Below are 24,053 nucleotides of genomic sequence, written 5' to 3'. Positions count from 1 at the left end.
CCCCCCACATGGATTTACCTGCAGGAGCTGCTCTCCAGGCTGCCTGCCAGCCATGTGCATGTATGTGCACATGGTGCCTCCTCCCACTCGCCTTAGCCCCTTGCTGGCTGGAACTCTGCCAGCCTGCAGAGGGCTCATTGCAAAACTGTAAAATCCATGGGTTTCTCCAGTAAAATGAGAAATTCGTATTTGCCCTGGTAAAAGGTAAAATCCACGGCTTACTCCATTTTTCCGTGGGAAACAGAAAACCCGGATTTCTGGTCATCTCATATAACAGAACGCCTCTTTTTCTTCAGTTAAAGAGAAACTAGAAGTCTTATAAATGTAATAGGAGCCTAGCACTATATTATTCAGTTTAAGATCAATGCAAAACCAAATGTAACTTTATTGAATTGTACACTAATTGTTAGAGTATATAAAGCTTAAAAAAATGCAACAAACTAGGCAAAGATAGTTGAAATAAATGATTTTATTAGTCCTTCAACCATAGCTAAACATGCATCTCTTATTTAGATTTGTGAAACAAAATCTAACATGCTTGAACATCTTGAGAGTGTATCCAATGCTTTACTGTCATTTGTTTCCATGTGAGTTACTATTTACCTGAGTTAATATTACCACATCTGAGTTAAGGTTTTTAGCTAGAGCTAACAGTCTGCAGGGCTGTGAAACAGAAGAGAGACATTGCCAGGAATGTCTAACAAAGCTGAAATGTAGAAGAAGGACTAGCTTGATTAGGGGAGCATCAAGACCATTAAGAAGGAGAGAGGGTCACTAAAACTTGTGGAGTGAAGAGAGATTACCAGGAATCAGGTAGATTATAATGAGCCATAAAGTCAATTGACTTCTTCAGCACTGCCTGAATAGATATGCCACTGCCCCTCATGGGTAGTTTGTTTTAAAGTTTGGGTGGAGTAGGAATCAAAGTGGGGTGCAACTGCGCCTCCCTGGATCTGTTCCCCTCTGTAAGATACTGAGTTGAGCATAAGGTCAACCCTGTCTTGGCCATGCTACAGGAACAGCATCCCAGGACTTCTAAGTCTCTGAATCAGGCAAGAATTCCCACCCTCTCCCATCTCCTCTCAGCACTCTCTCTCTCTCTCTTCTCCTTTGTGCTTGGTGGCACATTCCCTCCTCTCCCATTCCTCACTTCCTCTGTCAGCCACTTGCACTGTGCCCAGCTGACTCAGAGGTGTGGGAGCTCCAGAGCCACTCATGCTCAGCTCCAGCTGGGCTGTGGAGGGAGCTGCACTTGGCTGGGGACAACGGCAGTGGGAGGGTTCCCTCTCTCATCCACGTCCCCTTGGGTGTTCCTCACCAGCCTGACAGCAGGCGCAGGGAGTGGGAACCCATCTGCTGCTGTTGTCCCCAGCTGAGCCCTATTCCCTGTGCAGCCACTCCCTGTAGCCCCAGCTGGGCAGGAGTTGGGCAGGTGTGGCTGGGATAGCAGCAACAGGAGTAGATCTCCCTGGCCCCTTCCTGCATCTGGAGCTGTAAGTAGAGAGAGTGGATGGGGGGAATGGGAAGGAAAAGGAAGTGTGTTGCAAGCACAGAGGAAAAGGGAAGCTAAGAGCTGGGTAGAGGAGATCCTTACCTGATTCAGGGACTTATTAAAAAAAAAGTTCCCCATTGCTGCTCCCATGGTGTAGTCTGCCCATTCCAGGAGGGAGGCTGGGAGTGTAGCACTGGTCACTGCTACAAGCCTAGTGGTGGAAGGCCGGGACTAATGGGGCTTAGCACCCCCAAACTAATTTCATGGCAGCTGGTGGCAGCAGTAACATCACAGTGCTGCCATCCTGCAGCACCACTGCTATGCCCTGCTGCCACAGCACCATGCCCAGTGCCCCCGCCGCCATTGCATATAGCACCAGCATGCACTGGCCCCACAATGGCCCTGTGGGAGGGAGGGGCAGGGGTCAGCCCCTCAAATAATATTTTCTTCCACTGCTTATGGTCAGTAGACATTGGGTCTTTAGATCAAGCCGCAGATATTTGATGACTTGGAGTGCCTGTACATGAGCAGGGAAGCTGCTCTGATGTGCTGTAATTGTAATTCCAGCATGTTGGAACAGACTCAGTTAACCGAGTCTGCTGGAGCATGACAATTACCATGCTGCAGCAGCCTCCTGCATCTCATGCTTTAGCGTCCCTGCATTTCAAAATGGCATTTTACAAGCTTTACATAAAGCGCCCTGGACACCATTTTGAAGCATGTAGGCGCTGATGCACAACATACATCAGGAACTTTATTAGAGCGGCTCTAATTAAAGCTCCCCCTGCCCCCACACACACACATGCACACACTCCTGGAGCATGTGTATAAATGCCCTTAGAAACAGACTCAAGCTATAGACTATTATGAGATGGACATTTTCAACAGAGTCGGACTTATGATTTTCAAGATTCATGTTAGCTTTTACTGAACTTTTCAGTACAAACAGTGCTCATTTTACGTAGTCCTGGAAATAGCAGATAATATATCTGTAAATTTGCTGATATGGCCCATTTTTCCTATATGTTATTTCATTATCCTGCATGATAAAATTATCTGTACCTAAGGCCTAAATTAGCAGTTCCCAACCTTTTTTTGCCGTAACTTGCTGCTGGGAGCAGAGCGTGGTGGCAGTGGCCTGGGGGTGGGAGAGCTCCCGGCATTAGGTGCAGTTTGTCTTTGGTGTATGGTGCCACTGGAATTGCCCCCCCCGCGACCTTCATTTGGGTCACGACCCGAGGTTGAGAACCACTGGCCTGAATCAAGATTTTGAGTGTTTCACAATAACAGGGTCTAATGTCTATTCTGAAAGATGAGATGGATTATAACTCTGCAAGCATTTTATCTGTTCTACATAGGAACAGTGTTGCTATATTTTATTCTCTCACAAGCATCTTTAATTGAAGCTAGGGGACTTTCAGTGGTGTTTGTAGCTAGAGGGATTTTTTAAGGCACAAATATACACATCATTTTAAGTGCCCATGATTCCAAATACAGTTGGTATCCTTGCATAATTTTAATAATATCAGACAGTATGGAATATATTTGCCTTCCAGAAGTACTTGTAACTTGCTATTAGCAAATCAATATTATATGACATAGGAAAAGTTAAGCAGTTTTTTGTATTATCTGTCCCTTTCCCACCATTTATTTCCAGCCTTTTCTTCCATGAATATTTGTGATATATAGGTAGGCTTGGCAGAATTTGATTTTTTTTTTTTAAAATAATTTTGATGGCTAACATCAATGTTTACTTTTAAGCATTTATTTTGATTTATCAATTTAAGTTAAATTAATAACCAAAAAATCTTCTGCCCCCATGGTGGCAAAAAAGGAACAAAAAGGCCAAGAAAACACCAAATCCTTTCTAACTAGAGTCTTTCTCCCCATGTACCAGTGCCACCAACAGGCTGCTTTGCCTCTTTTTCCCTGGTTCTCTGTAGCTGAGTTGTCCCACTCAGGCATCAGGCCACTGCTTCACACACCTTCCTCCAAGGCCTCTGCTTTTGGTCCAGTTTGAATATTCCTTCCCATCTCCCTCCCTCTACCCTCTAGGTAGGGGTTTAAGTAGCCTGTTAACTCCCTCCAATCTACTTCCCAGCTCCTATGAACAAGTAGGTAATTGCTTAATTGACAAGTCATTAGGCTGCCTGCCCTTTTCTTCTTTAAAGAGACCAGCCCTCTATACTTTAGCCTGCAACTTCCTTCTGCTCTTCCCCTCTCTTTTCAATTATTAATCATGGAAATATTTTTTTGTCAGTCTATGAGTGTGAGATGAAATGGACATTTGTTGATGTTTACCAATAAAACTTGTAATGTACTCTATTTTATGTTTATGGGCCCTCGGACCAAAAAAAGGCTATGCCTTGACTCAGAATATACGCTTACCTAAATTTAATGAAAGTAATGCTCATTAATTACAGGAAAAGTTTGTCATGAGATTTTTGCATTCTCTAAAGGCTTGTTACTTTGTTTCTTAGAATGCTTATCCTAACACTGCTAAAATATAGAGGACCCAGTGAGTTCAAAGTTGCTTTAGGACAGGTGTATTGAGTATGACCCATGGAGCCATTTCATTCTGCCCGTGAGGTTCCTGGGTGGGGGCAGGAATCGGGGGGCAAGACGAGTGTGGGTGAGGCCCACTACCTAATTTCAGGGTTTGGAGTCCATTTAGGGACCTGTATTAGTGGCCGTAGGGTGAGCAGTTGCTGAATTAACCTCTGTGGGTCCTTGAGCTGACACAGGCTCAGGCATAGAAGGCATTTAACACCATCACTGTTTGTCCTTTTGTTGTATGATGGGGCTGGATTCAGTCTTCAGGAAGCCCCATAGGGCAGATGCAACCTGGGGAACCAAACAAATGTAACATCCCTGCTGTTGAATCCTTGTAATTAATGATTCCTAGTTGGTTTCACCATTAATGTAGAGTTAAGTGGTGACTATTGAGAAATTATCTTACAAGTGAGGCCAGAAGTTCCTATGTGCTTAAGATAATGTGGATAACCCATGTTTATTATAACATAACATAGGTAACAATGTGGATCGACTGTGTGTTGCACAAAAGCAATTTATATTATTCACTATTTTATGAGTGGATTATGTTGTAGTTGAAGTTCTGTGGGAAGAGCTTTAATAGAAGGAAGAAAAGGATATTCAACATGTTCAAATTCCTGGGTAATGCCATAATTTGCTATACTATAGTCATCAACTTTTAAACTTGTAAAACTTTTATCTTTTCTTCCTATACTTTAAAATGATGGTCAAGAGATAGCTCCCTCCGCTGAAAAATTTCCTATCTTGAATAATACATATTATCTTCCAATTTATTGCTTTAACATCTTTAATTGATAGAAGTTATCTGCATGTCTGGATTTGCTGGGATCTTACATTAGTTTATGGATTTTGATTCAGGCAGTTCCATCACTGGAGATTGGAGTTTCTTTTTGAAGTCCTTTGTTAGAACTTATTATGGTAGTTCTCACTTTGAGTATGCAAGTCACTTCCCAGACCTTGTGAAGATCTGTCTGTGGAGTAGATATTTATGTTCTCAAGCCTCATGTTAGGCAGGGTACACAATGCACCAGGGAAAATAATTTTATTAGTCATTACTACATTACTAATCTAATCAAGATAACACTTTTATGATTTGGCAGATTGAAAGCTTGATGTTCTTGGATTAAATATATTAAATTCTCACAGATTACAGGAGCAAGTAATGGCATGATAATTTGCTGCATCTTTACTTTCAATCTAGTTGAAGGAAAAACAGTTGTGCTTTTATTTGAAATTTCATTTTGAAATGCCAGTATTCCCAGAGCTGGAACTTGTTTTTCAAATTCTTTTATTTTAGCTACAAAGCATATTTCATAAACTAGATTAAACCTAAAGTATTAATAACAGCAACAGCTGCAGAACAGAAAAAAAAAGGGTTTTGCTATGTATGCATATGCCGGTGGTAGTACTCCTTAGAGCCTGGACCTGGACCTATAAGGTACTTAGTGCCCTCAACTCCCAGTGAAGCTTGCGAATTTAGTAGAGGATACTTATTGCCAGTGTCACCTGGCAGAACTATTATATGGTGTACATGTAATCATCTGTTTTGGTATCAATACTACATCCAAAAATGGATAGGTCACTGAAATTAACACAATACTTAACAGGAAGCAAAAGATCTTCAAATAATGATTATTTGTGCTGCCATCATGCACTGTAGAACTAAACATGGGTCTGTCTTTTCTAAGGTACTGTACAAATACATAGCAAATAGGTCATCTCAGCCCAAAGACCTTACAATCTGAGTATAGGACAGGAGGTAACAAATGGATGGGAGCGCAGTATTAGCCAGTATGATAGGCAGTGTTCATAGCATGTTGCCAGGTTAACTGTCTTTTCAGGTTTCACAGCAGAGGAAAATTTGTAAGAGAAGATAGGAAGGAAGATAATGAGACGGTGTTGCTGAGACTAAGACTAAAAAATGGATCCAAATTTATTCAAGTTAACAGGATTCTTCCCAGTGACTCCAGTCTGGGACTTCGAACTAAATTCTTCATTCTTGTTTAAGCAAAGAGGGTTTTGCTAGTGATTATTGAAGGATGTGGGCTGAACTGAATAAAGCGTGTTTTAATTATATGCAAGAATTCTAGGTTTGGTGTAGTTTAACGTCATCAGTCCTGTGCTCCATTTTTACAATTCTGTTGTTTGACACAAAAGAGGGTCATAGGAAAGTAGGGCTGGAAGGGAAATCATACGGTCATCTGGTCGAGAGCAGGAGCATACCTGAGTGTGCCATCCCAGTGCTCTTGAATATTTCCAGGGACTCCACAACCTCCCTAGTAGCATATCCTTATGCTAGGTAGGCGCATACTGAACACAATTGATTGGTTTCTTTAGAATTGCTGAGTATCCCTGCACTTTCAGATAAAATGAAAATGGATAATACAGTGTACTCCATTTAAAGTCCATAGCCTTTGGATTGAAAAAAGACCATGTACTTACCTTAAGTAGAGACGTACCCGAATTTAATGCAAGCAGTGCTTGTCAGATATGCAATGCTGTCAGTGCTGTGCTAATAGCAGCCACAAGACACTCACTCTCATCATTTTCAAGACTTCTAATAGTTTTGGAGGCTGCTTCTAGAAGCAGCCACCATGAAAGTGGCTAACTCTCATTATTTTCAAGGCTTCTAATTCTTTTTAAGGCAGCTGTTTCTGGTGCAGTTAAACTGAACATGATTTAAGCTACAAAGGTGAATGGAGGTGAAGAATTCTATGCATGTAAGGCCCAGACAGAAGTGACATTTTTCACATGATCTGTCCCTTGAAAGGACTCTACAGACATGACTTAACATGTGTGCATGGCTGCAGAGTGCTTTTAAAATGGCTAGTTGCACAAAAAATTAACCATTGTCAAATGAGGTATTATATTAAGGTGCTCTGCTTTAGAGCACCTTAGGGAGCTTGTGTTCCCTTAAAGATTAATCTTTCATGGAGGGGTGGGGGCAGGCTGGTACAAGCACCAGCCCAGCCCTGCCCCTGGGGATGTCAGCGGGGAGGGAGATGGAGAGGGAAGTGAGTAGCATGTTGCTGCTGGAGGAGGGCGGGGGGGGGAGGAAGGTCTGTTGGGTTGGGTGAGGATGGGGTCTAACTCATGGTGCTGTATGTAAAGCACCATGAACTTATGTAGGCACCCTTAAGGGGTTTATGCGTCTAACCAATATGCAGATGACTTATATTTGTTAAATATAAGCAGTAGAGAAAAAACTGGGGTTAACATCATGGTATGCATTTAAGGTGATATGCATATAAATGGAGTGCACTGTAAGATCATACATGTTGCTGGTTAATTTACCAGTTCCAAGTGTTGGCATTTTTATTGTTAAGAAAGTAGGGTCAACAGTGAAACATTTAGCCATCTAAATTTTATCTCCTGATGAGATCACTGCAAGGGTGACATTTTAAGTATACTGTACGTACATGCTGTAAACATTTGAGTAAGATAAACTAAAATCACCTGATGTGACATTTCATAAAGCAAATAATTTTTTAACATAAATTTGCTTATACTTCAAATTAGGTCTCAAAGGTGAAAGGTGCCAGCACATGCTGGCAGCTCATTTATCAGGTATGCAATGCTATCTTCTAATGTATTGCCACAGGGAAGCTTTATTGCATTAGGACAGTTATCAGGCTTGTAAATAGGTACTAATCTATATTACTGCAGTCATTCTTTTACAACATTACTTCCATTCAACATCCCACACAGACAAAATTTGTCTGTGATAAATCAGTTGCATCAGTATATCTTCAGAAGGCTGGCAACCTGATTAAATATATAAATAAAGCCAGAATTGGCATTTTTTCTGACGTTATAAAGATATTTAATTGATTTTTAGTTCTAAGTGTACTAGGTAACATCATTTACTCAGTAACATCATTTAAAGTGGTAGTAATTCTTTCATTTCTAAAAGTCACATTGTATAGAGATGTTATGATTTTGTCAGCATTTGGCGTGGTATTTAGTCATATTTATTGAAAATACTGTTGGTTGGTTACTTTTGTGCTCCGTGCAGTTTGTGTTTTATATCAAATCAAATTATGGGTGTCCGTATCTCTGAGTATAAAAATATGATAGTAATGAACTTTGCAAACAAAAATTGAAAGCCAGGTTTTAAGTCCAGTGATCCCTTGTCGCAGGAGCAAGATGTTAAATTATGTCAACTCAGAAAACTGAACTTTGTTTTTTCACATTTGTTTTTATGAGGTTCTTCTAGTAGTTGATGTGATTTCTACAAAATGGATCAATTGGATTACGTAGTAATTCTAGCAGTCTTTTAACTCCCAGGTTTAGTGACACACAACTAAATTGGATAGTAGTGTAAAAGAAAAATATAAAAATAGATCTGTATTTTTTAACAGAATCTTTCTGTGACAATTCACAAAGTGGGGGAAAAAAGTGTTTTGCTTAAAAATGTAAAGTCATTTTTATGTTTCTTGTATTTGTAACACAGTGAGTTCTTGTTTCCTCTGATCATTTTAGGGTACTTCTTTAATGCTGCATTGCAGTGGTTTGAATGCAATTTACCAACTGTCTAATATTTCACTTGTCTTTTGAACAATGTCTTTTCTTACCATAGTTGTAAAGAGCTGAAGTCCCTGTACTGATCTCCTGCTGAAACACCCAAAATTATCTACTCCTGCTGAAATAATCATTTTTATAATTTATTTGAGTACTTAAGAAGAGAACTCTTGAACTATACTTACAAACAATGATTTTTGTCTATATATGGGTAATAAGAATAATTTTTCATATGCACAGTTTGCATCTCAGGAAGTAGATTCACACCTTTAAATTATATCACAGTTCCACTATCCAGATGCAGCTAATATTGGTGCAGTCAGCCAGAATACTTCCATGCATACTGCTCCTGAATATGAAATGTTGAACTGTAGCGTCAGTTATTGTGTATATCCAAAAACACTTAAAAATAAGTCTGTCCATCTGTCATTCCAGAAACATAGAATGATTGTCACTGTTATTGTTTCAGACATGTTCTCATTAGTGACTGTTCTTTAGTAACACTGGTTCCAGCTTGGAGAGTTTCTCTCTGTCTTACGTATTACTTCATCACATTCATCAAATTTTTGTTTCGAATTATAAAGATAACCTTAAGAGATGAACCTTTATACCAGTTTGATATATGTATAAAGAAAGGAATGAGCCTCTTCAGTGATCAAATCAACTAATGCCCCCACGAGGGAAGAAATAGGAAGAAGGGATGTTGCTGATGAAAAAAATTGATTATTTTCTATTAAGCTGTATGTGCCATACTTTTAGAAGTAAGCAGCTGCCTAAAGAAAAATGCTTTTCTTGAACTGAAAAAAAAGGGATGAGACAAAAAAAATTTCCTATTTCATTATTTGTTGGACTGGCAAGTACAGTAGCCTTTGAATAAGCTGTTATGGTTTCCCTTGTCTTTCTCCCAGACTGCTACTTATATACATGATGGTATTTCTTTTAGTCTTTCAAAATTGATAATATTTTAATTATTATTTTATGGCATGCATCCCAGAATACTATAGATTATTTGTCACTGATCAAAAAACGTATGTTGTTTTATTTTGCAGGCTTACCAAAAATGCAAGTCATTAGAAGCTACACTGGGGTACCTCAGCCAGATCCACTTGATGGCCCTCCACTGCACATCCAGATTGGAGAAACTGTTGAACTCATCAAAGGAGATGCACACAGCTTCTTTTGGCAGGTATAGGTCATATAAGCAAATGGCCCCATCCCATTGTCCCAGGAAATAACTCATCCACTTTTTATGTTGAAGAACCAAGCATATCTTTCCTGCATTTTATCCCAGCTAAACCATTGATATATCAGTCTTTACTTTTCAGACTGCAGCAATTCTTAGGGTGTCCAAGGGACTGATCTTGCATCCCAATCAAAGAAGATTCCAGTGAGTAAGTTTGCAAGATTCAGCCCTTGGTATGAGGCATTTTATATAGATGACATTAGGGTATGGACAGTGAGTTTTCAAATCAAGAATTGTTCCACATAATGGAACTGAGGATCACAGAAGCTAGAAAAATGTTTTTGACCAAACTTGAATAGGAAAATTACTTAGAGGGAAAATACCTACCAAAGGCCGAGATATCAGTGAGCTTGTTTATAGGAAGTCCAGGTCAAATAACGAGACTTTTATATGCATAGGACAGGTATAATGTATTGATTGGATAAAAAGAGCTGTTGCTATAGCAACTCTATCTCATGATTCAAGTGCTACTTTTAGTACAGTGATTACTTTCTTAATCAAACACTCAAAATAGAGGTTTAAACTGCTGCAGCTTTCACAATTTGCTTTCAAGATGGATGCTTACAGTTATTGTGTTCTATGTTTCTTGTTTATATTTTCTTGTTTGTTTTTAATTTTTAATTGAAGTGTTTCAAGTATATGACAGAAAAAATTGGATATAGTCATAGTGGGGGATAGGTGAAGGTAAGATAGATAAAAAGGTACAACTCCAAGGTATTACAGTATTAAGTCTGGTGTGCCTGTTCCTGTGTCTTGTAATTGAGACTTCTGTGAGACAGCAACAACCAGATGAACATTATGGTTCAAGCTGATTGAATCTGTTTGGTGCCAAAGGCCTTTACATCTGACTGGTTTCAGTGAGAGTTGAGTATTCTTGATACCTGGCAATGACAGGCCCATGATCCATCCTACATATCCTTATTTATAAATGCTATATACTGATCTCACAAGATACAGAAGCAAATGCACAAAAGAATTCCCAGCACCCTCTGCATATTCCCATGATTTTAGAATTTGTGGATCATGGGTCCCCTCTATACAGTAGAGACACTGCACAATTAACTGGTGAATTGCACAATTATCCGGAGACCGGCTACTTGTGCAAAGTAGCTATGATACAATGAAAAGTTCCAAGGTTCTATAAAGTTAGACCTCAAAAGTATGTACTAACATTATAGCTAGTAGCTATGATGGAGCTTTAATGTGCTACGGATCAGGGTTTCTTACGCTGTTTGGAAGCCCCATCGATTGACAAGGCTCCCAGCGACAGAGGAACACTATGTCTAGTGCAAAACCCTGAGCCCTAGGGATTGCAGCAGCCATTATCCCCAAGGTCCGAGGGTGTGTGAAACCCCTGTCCTGCAGCGATCCTTTGGCCCTGGGGGTTTCCCACACCCCTGGAGTTGGGGGATTGCCTTGCAGCAATCCTCCAGCCCTGATGGTTTCCCTACACCCCTGGGGTGGGGCAATTGCTGCAGCAGGGATCCTCCAGCCTCAGGGGTGCTTCAGTGCCCTGCCTCAGGGGTGCTTCAGTGCCTTTGTGGCTGGGAGTCCCTCAAATGGGCCGTGTGGGATTCCCAGGTGTGGGAGCCTGCTTCTTGCTGGTGCAGGCAGAGACAGATTAAGATGCTTTGGGGCCCTGGGCAAGAAAAGGATTGGGGAGGTCTTTTGTGTGCAGAGGGGTGGCGCTCCTCCCCATTTGTTTTTTAAGTAAAATTTTCATGTTCCAAGCCAAATCAATTCCAAATCCATGAGTCATTCAAGAACCACATGTGGCCCTACTACAGGCAAATATCCTCCGCCTCCACCTGGAGCTTCAGATGTTTCCAAATCATTTAGCTGGCATCCTATGTGTAGGCCCAAGCCTGGAGGCTTGGGATGCTCCCGAGTTTTGCTTGCCCTCAACCATACTGCTGCAGGAGCAAGCTAAGGAAGAATCTCCCATTTCCATAAAGTGGGCATAAGGCTATGATTTTCTCACAGAAAATGAATGTGAGAGGGTAACTCTACATTACTTATGCAGGTACTACCCCATGCCAGAAAAGTGGTTATCCCCTATCCCTGGGAAAACCGCTCTGGTGATCATGGTATCTCCTGTCCTCCCCATTCAGGAGCTGGGCTCCAGTGGGGGAAAAAAGCTTTTCTCTTCTTTGGTGCTGCTGGTGCGGAGGTGTGAGACCTGGTTCTCCCTCACTAAAGAGCTACAGTGAGTAACATGGAGTAAGTGAGGGGTGGACTTATTTGCATATTCTCAGTATATGCAAAATGTATATGTGCAAAATATATCCATTATATTCTGGTTCTTGCAGTCTCCATAAGTCTCAGATTCAAGACACAGGTCATCATCTTGTTTGCTTTGTATTGCTCACCATGGCTGGCCAGTGAGTGAATGAGAACTGGGCTAAAATTGAAGAGCTGTTATCACATGCTTGGCACCACTGTCCCCCCAGACATGCAGGGGATCCCTGGCTTTGGACTTAGCTGGCCTGTGTGATAGTCCACCTATGGGTACAGGGGAACCTAGGAATGGGCGTGTCAGGAGGTGTGATTGCATGAATCATACATTAGGTTCCATCATGTCTTTACTTCCATGTGTGGAGGGAGATATAGAGTCTCACAATCTCTCTGGAATATAAAAAGTATACAATTACCTGGTGGTAACTTCGTGCTGTTTTAGTGCACTATGGAACTGTTCAAAACTGTTTGTAAATGTTGTTCTAAATTCATATATATATTGTAAATGTTGTTCTAAATTTTTTTCTTGTAAGGCTTGATCCTGTAAGGTACTAAGTACTCTGGTTTGATCCAGAGTTACTTGAGCAGATTCTTAACTTTAATCCTTTGCATGGCTTTAGCTTTTGCACCTGAAGCTAAACATCTGCTTACATAGTTCACTGGATCAAACCAGAGTTCTCAGCCTCTTGCATACTGAGTTCATGGCTACATGCTGTCATCTTAGTCATCTGTCATTGTAATTTATTGGATAGCTTCTTCAATAGTACTTCATGTTTGTCATGTTAAAGGATTTAGGATTTAGAAAGTTGCCGTGTTTGGTGAGCAGAGACTGGTAAGTGGGTGAATCTGAGTGCTAGTAACTATCTGACTACCAATCTTACTAGTAGCCTTAAACCTTAATGGAAACTGTCATCCCCATTAGCATCTTTCAGGCAATCTTTTTCCTTACAGGCAATATTGTCACAGACCAACTCACTATAGTTCTTTTTTCTGATTGCCAACTTGAAATATATATTAAAAAATAAATACAGAGCATGTTTTACTCTAGGGAATTTTTGGAATAATTTATGGTTGACTTGATAGACCGTAATGGTTAGTATGCACTTTTAAATTGAGAAGCTTACCTTTTAGAAGTTCAAATGTTAGCAATTAGTAAATATTAAGGTACAGTTTATATATAATACTTTCATTTTGTACAGCATATCAGCAAAGCACAACCATCATATGATGATTTCCTCCTTTCTCTTATAGGATGTTTTCCTCCTTTCTCGAAATACAAACAAGTGTATTTTGATAATTGTTAAGAAAACACTGGCAAATGAAACATTTTGTATGTTCGATTCTAACAGCAAATTTTTCTGACCAAGCCTGCCACTCAGTTAAGACTGCATGAATGTTATTCCTCCTCCTACTTCCTCTGATAAAAACATGAATAATAATTTTCCCCTAGAGAGCAGTAAATTCTGGATGATGATTGGTGGTCATTCTGAGTGAGTAGGCAAAGAGATGCTCAGCATCTGTACTCTCTCAATTGAGCCATAGAAAGTACATTCATGGGTAAGCAGGAATATAATTTGTTTTTATATTGTGTCCTAAAGAGAAAAGGTTTGCCACAGCAGGTTAGTTCACTACCTCCAGCTTAATACCTGGATTCGGTCACAATTTAAAATGAATGAGTTGATCTCATACTAGTGTTCATAAATACTTGTCAATATAACTAGCTTTCTTTTACTCAGTCAAGGCACAAGAGTGGAATAGCTACAGTGCTTGCTTTAATGTGTTTCATGCTGGCACTATTGATCCTTCACTTTTACAAGCAGTAAAATCACTTACAAAATTAATTAAATAAGAAAGCGAGAAAAGGAAGAGAAAATTTGGTGTTTTAAATGGAAATTTCAGACCCTGCTCATGAGCACTGCTGTTTGGTTCAGCAGTAATAGTGCTTCTTTGAAGTAGAGTCTGATTTTTATTATAGATGTGGGGGTTTTTTCTTTAGAGTTTGTTCAGAATAAATTGGCACTTACTACACCTGGGGAGGAAGCTTTCAAGGGTGCCAGGATGCATAGCATATGATGTGAAGTAATGCTGGCTTTACAGGTTTCTGTTACAATTACACACTGTCCTTGGGGCAGTCATGTTTTCCATGAATGCTAGAAGAATACAAATGTTCATTGTACTGGTTTCTTCCACTGTCAAAAACCATCCTTCTCTGATAAAGATTTGGACCTATACTAGTTCCCTGCTGTTACAGAAATCCTTGTAAATGTCACTGTAGTCAATGTTCCCTTAACATTTTCATTATAACATCCTTAAAAAACGTTATCTATGCTGGGAAAAATTGTTCTTTGACATAAAAATAGAGCTTTATGTTTTGGTAGTCATCTTTCTAAAGTCTAGTATAAAGTGGAACTTATCAGGGATAAAGTATGGTACTATTCAGGTAGGTCAGTTTACTAGAAGAAGGCAGAATAACTGAAATGAGATGCCTCATTCACGTACAGACATCAGTCATTGAGTCATAATTACATTGGTCTTCTGGAAAGAATCTTGCATTATTTGGGAATTTACTTCTGAAAACACAAACACTACCCTTGGAAATCTGCATTTGTATTTTTGAGGGAGTACTTGTTTTACTGTGGTTATCTGGTCAGGAAAACTTGGGAGGAGAAAGCTGATGGGCCTGTATGCAGTCTCATGGAATCTTTCTGTTTCATCTTATAATTAAATCAAAATAAATTCTGTAGAGAACCAGTTCAAATTAGGTCTGTCAGCATATGATATTATTTATGGAAATTATAGCTAGCAGGCTTAAATGGGAAAAGGCTGCGGAAGCTAATGTTAAGTAATTAGCCAAATTTCCATAGACATTTATAGTTTGTGTAGAAGGCCTAGTGTTTAGCTAATCTCTGTATGACTTTTGGCCTACTCACCTTTGAGAATTGTGTGGTTAAGGGTCTTTTTCATTTATATTGAATGGCATAAATTGTATGAACTTCGTACTTTTATTCTTCCTCTTTTGAAAATCCCCAGTAAGACTAATTTTTATGCCCAATATTTATGTATGTCTGACATTTTTGTATTTTTCTTTTGAAATGAATGTATATGAATGAACTATTTTAAGGTTTTATGTTGTAAAAAAGAAGCCTATAAAAAGGGTCATGTGAAGTTTATATGCAGAGCTTGTTTCATAAGGATATGCTGAAATACCTCAACAGACCAATATATTGGTAATATAAATCCAGGGTGATTTGTTAATAGTCAACATCCTGAAAGATGCTTTTGTCCTAATAAGCGTTTGATGGTTTCCCATTGGATAATGATGCTGTTATGAATCCCCTCATATTTTAGGGTGTCTGTGGGATGTGAATGTTTTCTTGAGTTTGTTTTACTAATATGGTATGTGTGGTCTTGTTGAAAAGCCAGTTTTATGCTGTATTCACTTACAATGCTTTAATTGCTGCATGGACTATCTTATGCTGTCTATATATATTTTTATGATTTTGGATGTGGTTTTAGTCAAAGGAACTGAGGATTGCATCTTTAGAAAAGGGAATAGGCAAAACTGCTAAATATTTCTTCCCATTGTGTTACTAAGGCAAGAATAATTGCTGCTCCCAAACGCAAGGCAGAAGGGGTTATTGTTGGGATGGGAATCCAAGGCATTGTCTGACTACATTGGGAAAATCAAGCCCTTAATAAATAGCAAAGACATTTGAGAGTAATGGGCCATTATCTAGAGGAATTCCAGATGACTGAGGAAGGAGAGAATTGATTCTGAGACTCATCCTGAGTAATTAGGACAATGCTGGGGTAGGGAGGTCAGGAGAAGGGCTGGTTTGAGCTCAGTGAGATGGTTTGTCTCTTTGGATTTTTCCAGGCTCTGGGAGAGTCCAAATCAGAGGTGGATTAAGATTTATTCACGCCTTGGGCAAACAGAAAATTGGAGCCCCCCCACATCCCATTATAAACATGAATGTATCAAAAAGCATTAATAAATAGACCTGTTAAATGTTTACACAGTGCATTGATCAATAAAGCACAATGCACAGTATCAAAATTAACTACTTGATTTTGCCACACACAAAACTGAACTGTCTTAGGAAAATTACTCAGACGTGTGGGATCACCATAAATGTGTAATAGCACAAAGGACTGATGTGTTAGCTTAGTGGTTATGTAGCTTCTTGTTTGACTATTTTTTTAAGTACACATTTTATAGATTTCATAGACATTAGGGCTGGAAGGGACCTCAGAAGATCATTGAGTCCAGCCCCCTGCCCAAAGGGCAGGAAGTCAGATGGGGTCATAGGATCCCAGCAAGATAAGCATCCAATTTACTCTTGAAGGTGTTCAATGTAGGTGCTTGAACCACCTCCGATGGCAGGTTATTCCAGACCTTGGGGGCTCGGACAGTAAAGAAAAAGACATTGTACCAACACTATAAGTAAACTATTATAGGAAAAATACAGGCCATATCGATTGCCTTGAATATGACTCTAAGAATACTGTTAGTGATTCTTGCAATTAAAATAAGGCAGTAGGCCTACACAATGCATCTCAATTTTTTATGATTCCCGAAACATTAAACATGTGCTAAACTTCATATACTGTATCTGTCTGCCCCTCTATTTTATATATATCCATTACACCTGTGTTTAGTGCTACCATCACATAATTATGTAACCAAGATATGATCAAATACAAACATAAAATCTCATGAGAATGTATGTCTTAACTTTTAAATGAGTCGTTGTGGGTCTCAAATGAGGAAGCATCTCAGTTATATGTCCCATTGCCTGTCCCTATTTATTAACAAAACTCTGTGTTATTGAAAGGAATGTTAGAAGTTTATTAATGTGTAAACTTATTGTGTGCATGCAGAAGAGAGTAAATACTTTAAGATGCAACTTCGAAGGATCTGTCAGTTCATAAACAGGTTGCAGATCAGTTTAGTGTTTTCAGACAACACACTGGGACTTAAGGACAGGTAGAGGAAAAAGAATGTAAACACCTTGTTACCAGTGGGAGAACATTTTTCACAAAACAGCCACTCCATCTGTGACCTCACTGTCCTTGTCCTTAAAGGAAACCTGCACAGTACTTTCAAAAGATGAGTCTGGGAATAAAAATTGCAGCTTTGCTGGACATTAAAAAAAAACATGGATTCACCAGAGACATTGGTTTTATGATGCATTTCAATTAATCTCTTCCTCTGCCAAGTCTTTTTTGCTTCACAGGTGATATAGCTGTCAACTTCTCTTTCAAGCATTCAAATTGATTAATGTAATTAGGTTTGAGTTAGAGCAATTATTCTAACTTAGCTTAGACCAGGGGAGGGCAATTATTTGGGCCTAGGGAGTTTTGATGAGTGGTAGCTGGTCAGGTCAGCATCCTCCTGGTCCTCACACCGCCCTGCACTGCAACGACTCACCAAAGTTCCCTATGTGGGATGGGGCTGCAGGCAGGTGGGGAGTGGTGTTTGGGAGCAGGCCGAGTGGATAGAAGCTAGCTGGGAGCTGGAGCTAGAGCCCCATGCACTGGGGCAGGAGCTACAAGCTGGCTGAAGCTTCCTCCACCCAGAGCAGTATAGCAGGAGGAGGAGCCATTGCTGGAGGTGAGGGAGGCTGAGCAGCACCTGGGAGGCTGTAGCTGCACTGGGAGCAGCCGTGTTGTGCACATTGGCCCAGATTGGAGCTGGTAGGCTTGGGCTGGGGTGCCACACAGACTCCCCTGGGCTCAACTCAGCCCCATGCAGAGCACTGTGGGGTGGATCCAGTCAATTGGTTTAGCATGGTCCAGCAGACTTGATTAATCATGTCTGTTTTGATGCATACTAATTAGCACGTGTTAGGGCACAGCTCTGTTATGTGTATAGATGCCCAAAGTGTGTATGTATACAGCTTTAAGTGATACATTGCTTAGTAAGAGAATGTAATAGTTTGGGGTAAGATGCTGTTGTTTTATGGGTAATATATAGTTCTGTGTAGAATTCTGTGTGAATTCTAATAGATATTAAGGTATAGGTGGAATTACATTTTCAGTAGAGGTATCTTGTTTTTTTTCCCTGTTAGAATGCCATTTTAAATGAGATTTAATCAATCCAGGTTTTACCTATGTCTGTTGTCAGAACATGAATGTGGGGGAGAGAAGGATGCTGAGGTTTGATTTATTTATTTTTATTTTTATTTATTTATTGCTAATTTTTTTTTGCTTTAATTTTTGTAACATTCTTCTAATAATAACAATAGATATAACATAGAAAAGCTGGATCTGAACACTGTAGTTATAATTACAGCCCATTGGAGTTTTGTATTTTGTGGAAAATATACTTTTAAAAAATCAGCAACTTTATTTAATAATCTTTACTTTCTTCCTACCAAAATGAAAAGTTAATTTTTTAAATCTTTTTCTTTCAGTTTATCACTTTTCCATTGCAGCTTTCCATTTCTCTCTCATTTCTCTTGCTCCACCACTTTCATTAGACAAATTGAACAGTGAGAGAAATATTATACAGTGGAAAAAAATCACAAAATTATTCATTTTTAGTTTAATAAAAAATGGAAATTAAAAACCAAACTCATTCCTTTGTGAAAATTATAAAGATAAAGGGTAAAAAAGTGTGGCGGCAAGGTAGAAAAAATGCCTCTTTCTTTAAAAATTGTTTTAAAAATCATGAAAGATATTAAATAAATGAAAAAAATTCATTCCTTTTCAAAACTTACCCAAGAAAGCTGCTTTCAGACATTCAGGATTTTCTCAAGAAATGTTTTCTGTCTTTTGACTAGCTCTCATTTTGACACTGACTTTGTCTCACTAAATCTGCAGAAAGAGTTAACAGTTTTTCTGTCAGAGGATGATACTAATTTAGTTCAGGCCAGAAAATGAAATGGAACGGGGAAGAACCTGGGAATGATTTTTCAGCTATCTGTAGTTCTAGCGCTGCATGAATCCACTGAATTTAATGGGTATTGCATATCTAAACCCCAGGCAGCACTCTGGAAATTTAGGGCTACTATGTATAACGGCTTCAGGAAACATCCCTCATTAAAAAAGGCACAAGCGTAATGAATCACTCTCTCCTCTCACTGACAAGTGTCATTGAAGAAAACATACTGAAGTGGTTCATTGGCACTTCATTCACTTGATGTATTCTATTGTATAATTTCTTTGGTGATTCAATCCAGGCCTTTTCTGGAGCATTTGGAACGGTATTAAAGCTTTTGTTGGAGGGAAATAAACTGCATACTTATCACATGAGAATTAACAAGGGCACATGGAGTAGAAAAAAATTATTAAAAAATGTGAGGTACAGTGGCATGAAAAATTCACTGTTAATCATGATGGACTGGTAGGTATGCTATCAATACTGAAACCATCAGTTGCATACCTGACAGCTTGCTGTATGGTTTCATGTACAGGGTGACATGGGGCCTTGAGGGGTTTAACAGTATTTCGAGCAATAAATAATAATCTAGTATTTTGAACACAATCAGGAGTGAACATAAAGTTATTCAAATCAGTTCTATAATTAGCAAAGCATTTTAAAAATGAAGAGCTTTTTTTCCAGCCAGTGTGCAATTTAAATTAACGCAACCAAAATTTGATGATTTTTGTGGATTTTAAACTCTTGCAATTAACCCATACAGTCAAAGCTTTTATTTAGAAGTAGAAAGATTCCTGGAGGCAGTTTAGTATATGCCATGCTCATGGTAATTGCCTGCAATGTATAGAAGAAACTTATATTGACTGTATATAAGTTTGGAACTGGCTTCAGATGACCATCACAAAGTGATCTCTTCACCTTCATGGCTGACCAAATGGATGAAGGAGAAGACTTTATAAAATATGCACATAACCATACTCTTTGCCCCTAGTCTGATGTAATGGGTTTAGGCAACTACTTTACTTTTTTTTTTTTTAACATGTGGAGTGTTTGCTTAATGTTTTTTTAGAGTTAGCAAAGCCATTACTCATTACCCTCCTCCATCTCAACAACACAGCACTTTTCTGTTGCTGAGAAAAAGAAATGGCATAGGACCAGTGCTCCCATACTGCAAAGGGAGACTAGAGAATCCTTCTTAATGGCAATGCTATACCTCAGCTCTCAAATAATGTGGATCTAGTTGTCTCTATGAGTGCTGAACCATGATTAGTTGAGGGTGCAGAATTTACAGCAGAGTTTTAAAATAAGTCTAAAAAAGTTATAGGAGGTGATAAATACTGCCCTCAAACATCCTCCAGCTGACATATTCAAAGGTCTTTCTTTATAAATGCTAATGTTAGTGTCCCCCTTTGAGTTAAGGGGCACTGTTTCTAATGTACAGAGAAGGAAATGGCTGTATTAAAAGTTGCAGAATTGTTACATAACACTGACAAGATCCAGAAACAGAACTTGGCATGTTTTGACTCCCTGTGCTTCTTGCCTAAAGTCTGTTCAAGTCTAAGTGCCTAGTTTGAAATTTTACAATGGAGGAATTTATTTATTTATTTATTGGAGAAGTGGTGAATTCTCAGTAACTTCTTAGTAACATTACAAGGTTGCCTTGGCACGTCTGGCTACATTTTACACTAATCTTAATTTGTTGAGACACTTCTTGCATAGTAACTTGAATACGAAGATGTCCATTCACATGATATCCTTCTACCTTTCATTAAAATGCATGAGTGACCAGTGCCTTCCATATCATTCTTTTTCCTTAGAGTACCACTTGCTTGTTATACACAGAATACCTAGGCCCAGTCACATTACAGGTATTGTGCAATCAGCTGGTTAATTCTACAATTACCTTGAGACCAGCTACATGGGCAGAGTACTTAGCATGCCATAAAAAGGTCCAGCCAGCTATAAAGTTAGGCTTCAAAAATGTGTCCTAACTTAATAACTGGTTGCTATTAAGCTTTAATTTGCATGTGTCCCCTGTGGCTGGGAGCCCTGTCATATGACAGGGATCTAAATCAGAGGGGTGTACTATGCCCAGCTGGGGCTGGGAGTCTCTCAACTAAGGGGACTCTCAGCCCTAGTAGCTGCAGATACTGGGTCCCAGCAGCCATGACATGCAGTTGTGATCTCCCAGCCCTGAGTGTCCGTGGAGCTCCTGGAGCTGAGAGATCACAGCTACTGCAGTTTTCCACTTTGGGGGCTCCCTGCACCCCCAGGGCTGGAAGATTTCAGCTACTTTGGGGCTGTATGAAACCCACAAGGTTGGGAGATCTCAGCAAATGAGTCTCCCAGTCTTGGAAGTGCATGAAGCCTCCAGGGCTGGGAGACTGTAGCTGCCATGATCTTTCTGCCTCCAGAATGTGTGAAACCCCTGGGGTTGGGAGACTGCAGCTGCTATGATCTCCCAGCCCCAGGGATTTCATGCAGTTCCCAGGCTGTGAGATTGTGGCTTCTGCACCTTCCAGCCGTGGGATGCGTGGAGTGCCTCTTCATCTGGGAGTCTCTCAACTGAGGGATCCTAATGAACAGTCCAACAATCATGCTTCCTTGCCATGCCTGTGTGGTATGTCAAGAGGTGGATTGTGTGGATCACACTTTAGATCCCATTGTGTCTTTACCCGAACCCATAAAGGGGCCCGCCTAGAAAGAGTGAGCACAAAAGTGTATTCATATTGTACCAATTTAAAGATATTAGTATATAACAAACTATTTTTTTCTCTTTAGGTATATGTGTTGGAGATTGGGAAGTGGCTTTTGCTCTGTTAAAACTAAAGTGCAATAGTACTCTTGCACTATAAAGCAAACAGATGCCCACTGCTAAATAGCAGCACAAATTGGTACTACTTTTGTCATGGCAAAATTTGTGGCATTTTATGATGCATAGATATTAGTTTGCTTGGCCTTTGTGCCACCGTAAAATGCTTAGTACTTAGGTATTTATTATAAACCTGAATTTTCTTGAAAGAGCTCATGCTTTGATATACTGTCATGGGATTGTTTATATTAACATTCTTCTAGAAACTCCTGTAATTCAAGGATTTGTTCTTAAGCTCATTGGACTTTGATCCCGGTCTTTACTTCTAGTGCCATTTACGTGTGCTACCCACATAGTAAGAAATGGTATCATGTCTCAATGCTTTCTTTTGCTTTATATAAATATTCCTTTATAAAAATATTTAGAGTTGGGTATTTGACCAATCATATAAAGTTTGGTCAATTGACTGGTCAAATATTGGTCAAAAATTGGAAAAAATTGCCAACAGGTTTAAATAATACACAGAATAAAAACCCACAATTTTTCCATTAAGGAGTGTGTCAAAAAACAATAAAAATCCTGTTTTTGTCAGGAGAACTGCAAAAATGTTTAGTTTTTTTGTAAAATTTCTATAATCTTTGACCCGTCAAAAAATACGGTTAATCGACTGATCAGTTGACCAGTTTGCCATCCCTAGAATAGTGTCAAGTAATGCTATTGTATGAATACTTGCAAAGTTGTATGTGCTGGAGGGGTGCATAGGGTTTGCTCTTGCACATCATTAATCCTAAGAGCAAATGTTATTAATATTCACTACAATTTTATTAGTTATTTGAATAAGTTTAGCAGTTTGAGTAAGGGTCCCCTAGACTGGGCCCTGATTAAAAGAACTCACTTGCAGTTTGACACTGGTTTATTTTGAGTTGTAAGTAGAATATATAAAGTTATATAAACATAGCAGCCAGCCTAAACTTAGGTAGCAATAAGGGAGGAGGAGAAGTTTATTTAATATTGATTCAGAGATGCAAAAGTTTATTTCTTTTGCCCCACCTTGGGCTCTCTTACTATCCCTCTCTCTTTCTGTGTCTTTTAAATGTGCATAATTATCTGATGTATTGTCCTACCCCTTCCATTTCCCCCCGTCTTATTTTTCTACTCATTTTTGTGTATCTCTGGAAAATGACAGTAACAGTGGTCATTGCCTGTGTGCAAAAAATTTGACTGCAGTCTCCTGTCATAGGCCAGCTATGCACTGTGAGTGTATCAGTTTAGTTGCAGGCTGACTGAGTGCTGCAACTGTATCAGCCACTGGGCTGTTTGGTCCGGGATCGAGGAAGTGGATTTGGGAATGAAGCAAAGACAAGTTTCACTTACGACAGTAAAAATGAGTTTTACTTATAACAACAAAAAATATGTTTAAGCAGCAAAAGATATAGTTTGCACGTGTAACAGTTAATAAAAAAGGTTAAGCTAATAGACAACCTAACAGTAAAAGTTAAAAATTGGCAGTGATAATAAAAACAGACAGACAAATTGACAGAGTTCCCACTTGGTTAGCAACTCATCAATAGTCCCTCAGTGTCAGGTACACATCAAGTTGATCCAGCAAAGTCAGGCATCCCTGATCCATGCTGTTGAGGGAAATACCAGGTAAGGTCCCTCAGTCAGGATCTGGTCCTCACTCACACTGGGAGTAAGGAATCCGCAGGTGTGGAAGAGCAATGACCATTCTGTTCCATCCTTCCTGCTGGTCACTTAATGTGCATGTTCCTTTATATCCTGTTTTATGCTAATCTGTTGGCTTTAGAGCCACTCACAATCTTACCCTATAGCTGTTACCCTATGGGGTTAAAAGGTGTTAGAAAGTATTATAATAGGTTACTGCCTAAGTTTGGGTTTACCCAATAAACAAATCACACCGCATCACTTTGGGGTCTGAGATTAGCATTTTTCCCACCCAAGTCCAACCTACTTAAAATTTTCAAGATATGTTAATTATACCTTGTGGTTAGGTTTGTCAATTTTACTGACCTTTAAGCAAAAAAAAATTAAATCAGCTAAGTCTGCAGTTTTATTTTTTAGTTCTGCTTTTTGAAACTCATGTCAGTCTTATGATCAGTACAAATAGTTAACTATAATAAATGTTATGGGTTATACTCCTGACGGACAGGAAGCGTCTGCAGGAAGCAGTTTCATACGCTTTATTTTAGCCAATATTTATTATGTGCCTTACCAGCACTACACTAATACAGCTTTTAAACTGACAGTATTTAAGTGGATCATCTGGTAAATTGAATTTAAGCTGATATTAGAA

At 39.2% G+C, this 24,053-nt stretch overlaps 1 protein-coding gene across 1 annotated transcript in view; it reads left to right on the top strand.

The window, feature by feature from the left end:
* The window catches only part of VAV3 (vav guanine nucleotide exchange factor 3), a 220,281-nt gene that overhangs the window by 166,362 nt on the left and 29,866 nt on the right, over positions 1-24,053 (top strand). Inside the window, exon 19 of the mRNA XM_019530656.1 lies at positions 9,616-9,752. Within this exon, the coding sequence (XP_019386201.1) occupies positions 9,616-9,752 (137 nt within the window). The remainder of the gene's footprint in view (positions 1-9,615; positions 9,753-24,053) is intronic.

The sequence above is a fragment of the Crocodylus porosus genome, unplaced genomic scaffold, assembly GCF_001723895.1.
Source record: "Crocodylus porosus isolate Cpor-Errol unplaced genomic scaffold, CroPor_comp1, whole genome shotgun sequence".
Classification (NCBI taxonomy): domain Eukaryota; kingdom Metazoa; phylum Chordata; order Crocodylia; family Crocodylidae; genus Crocodylus; species Crocodylus porosus.
This window is presented reverse-complemented; position numbering and strand designations above follow the sequence as displayed.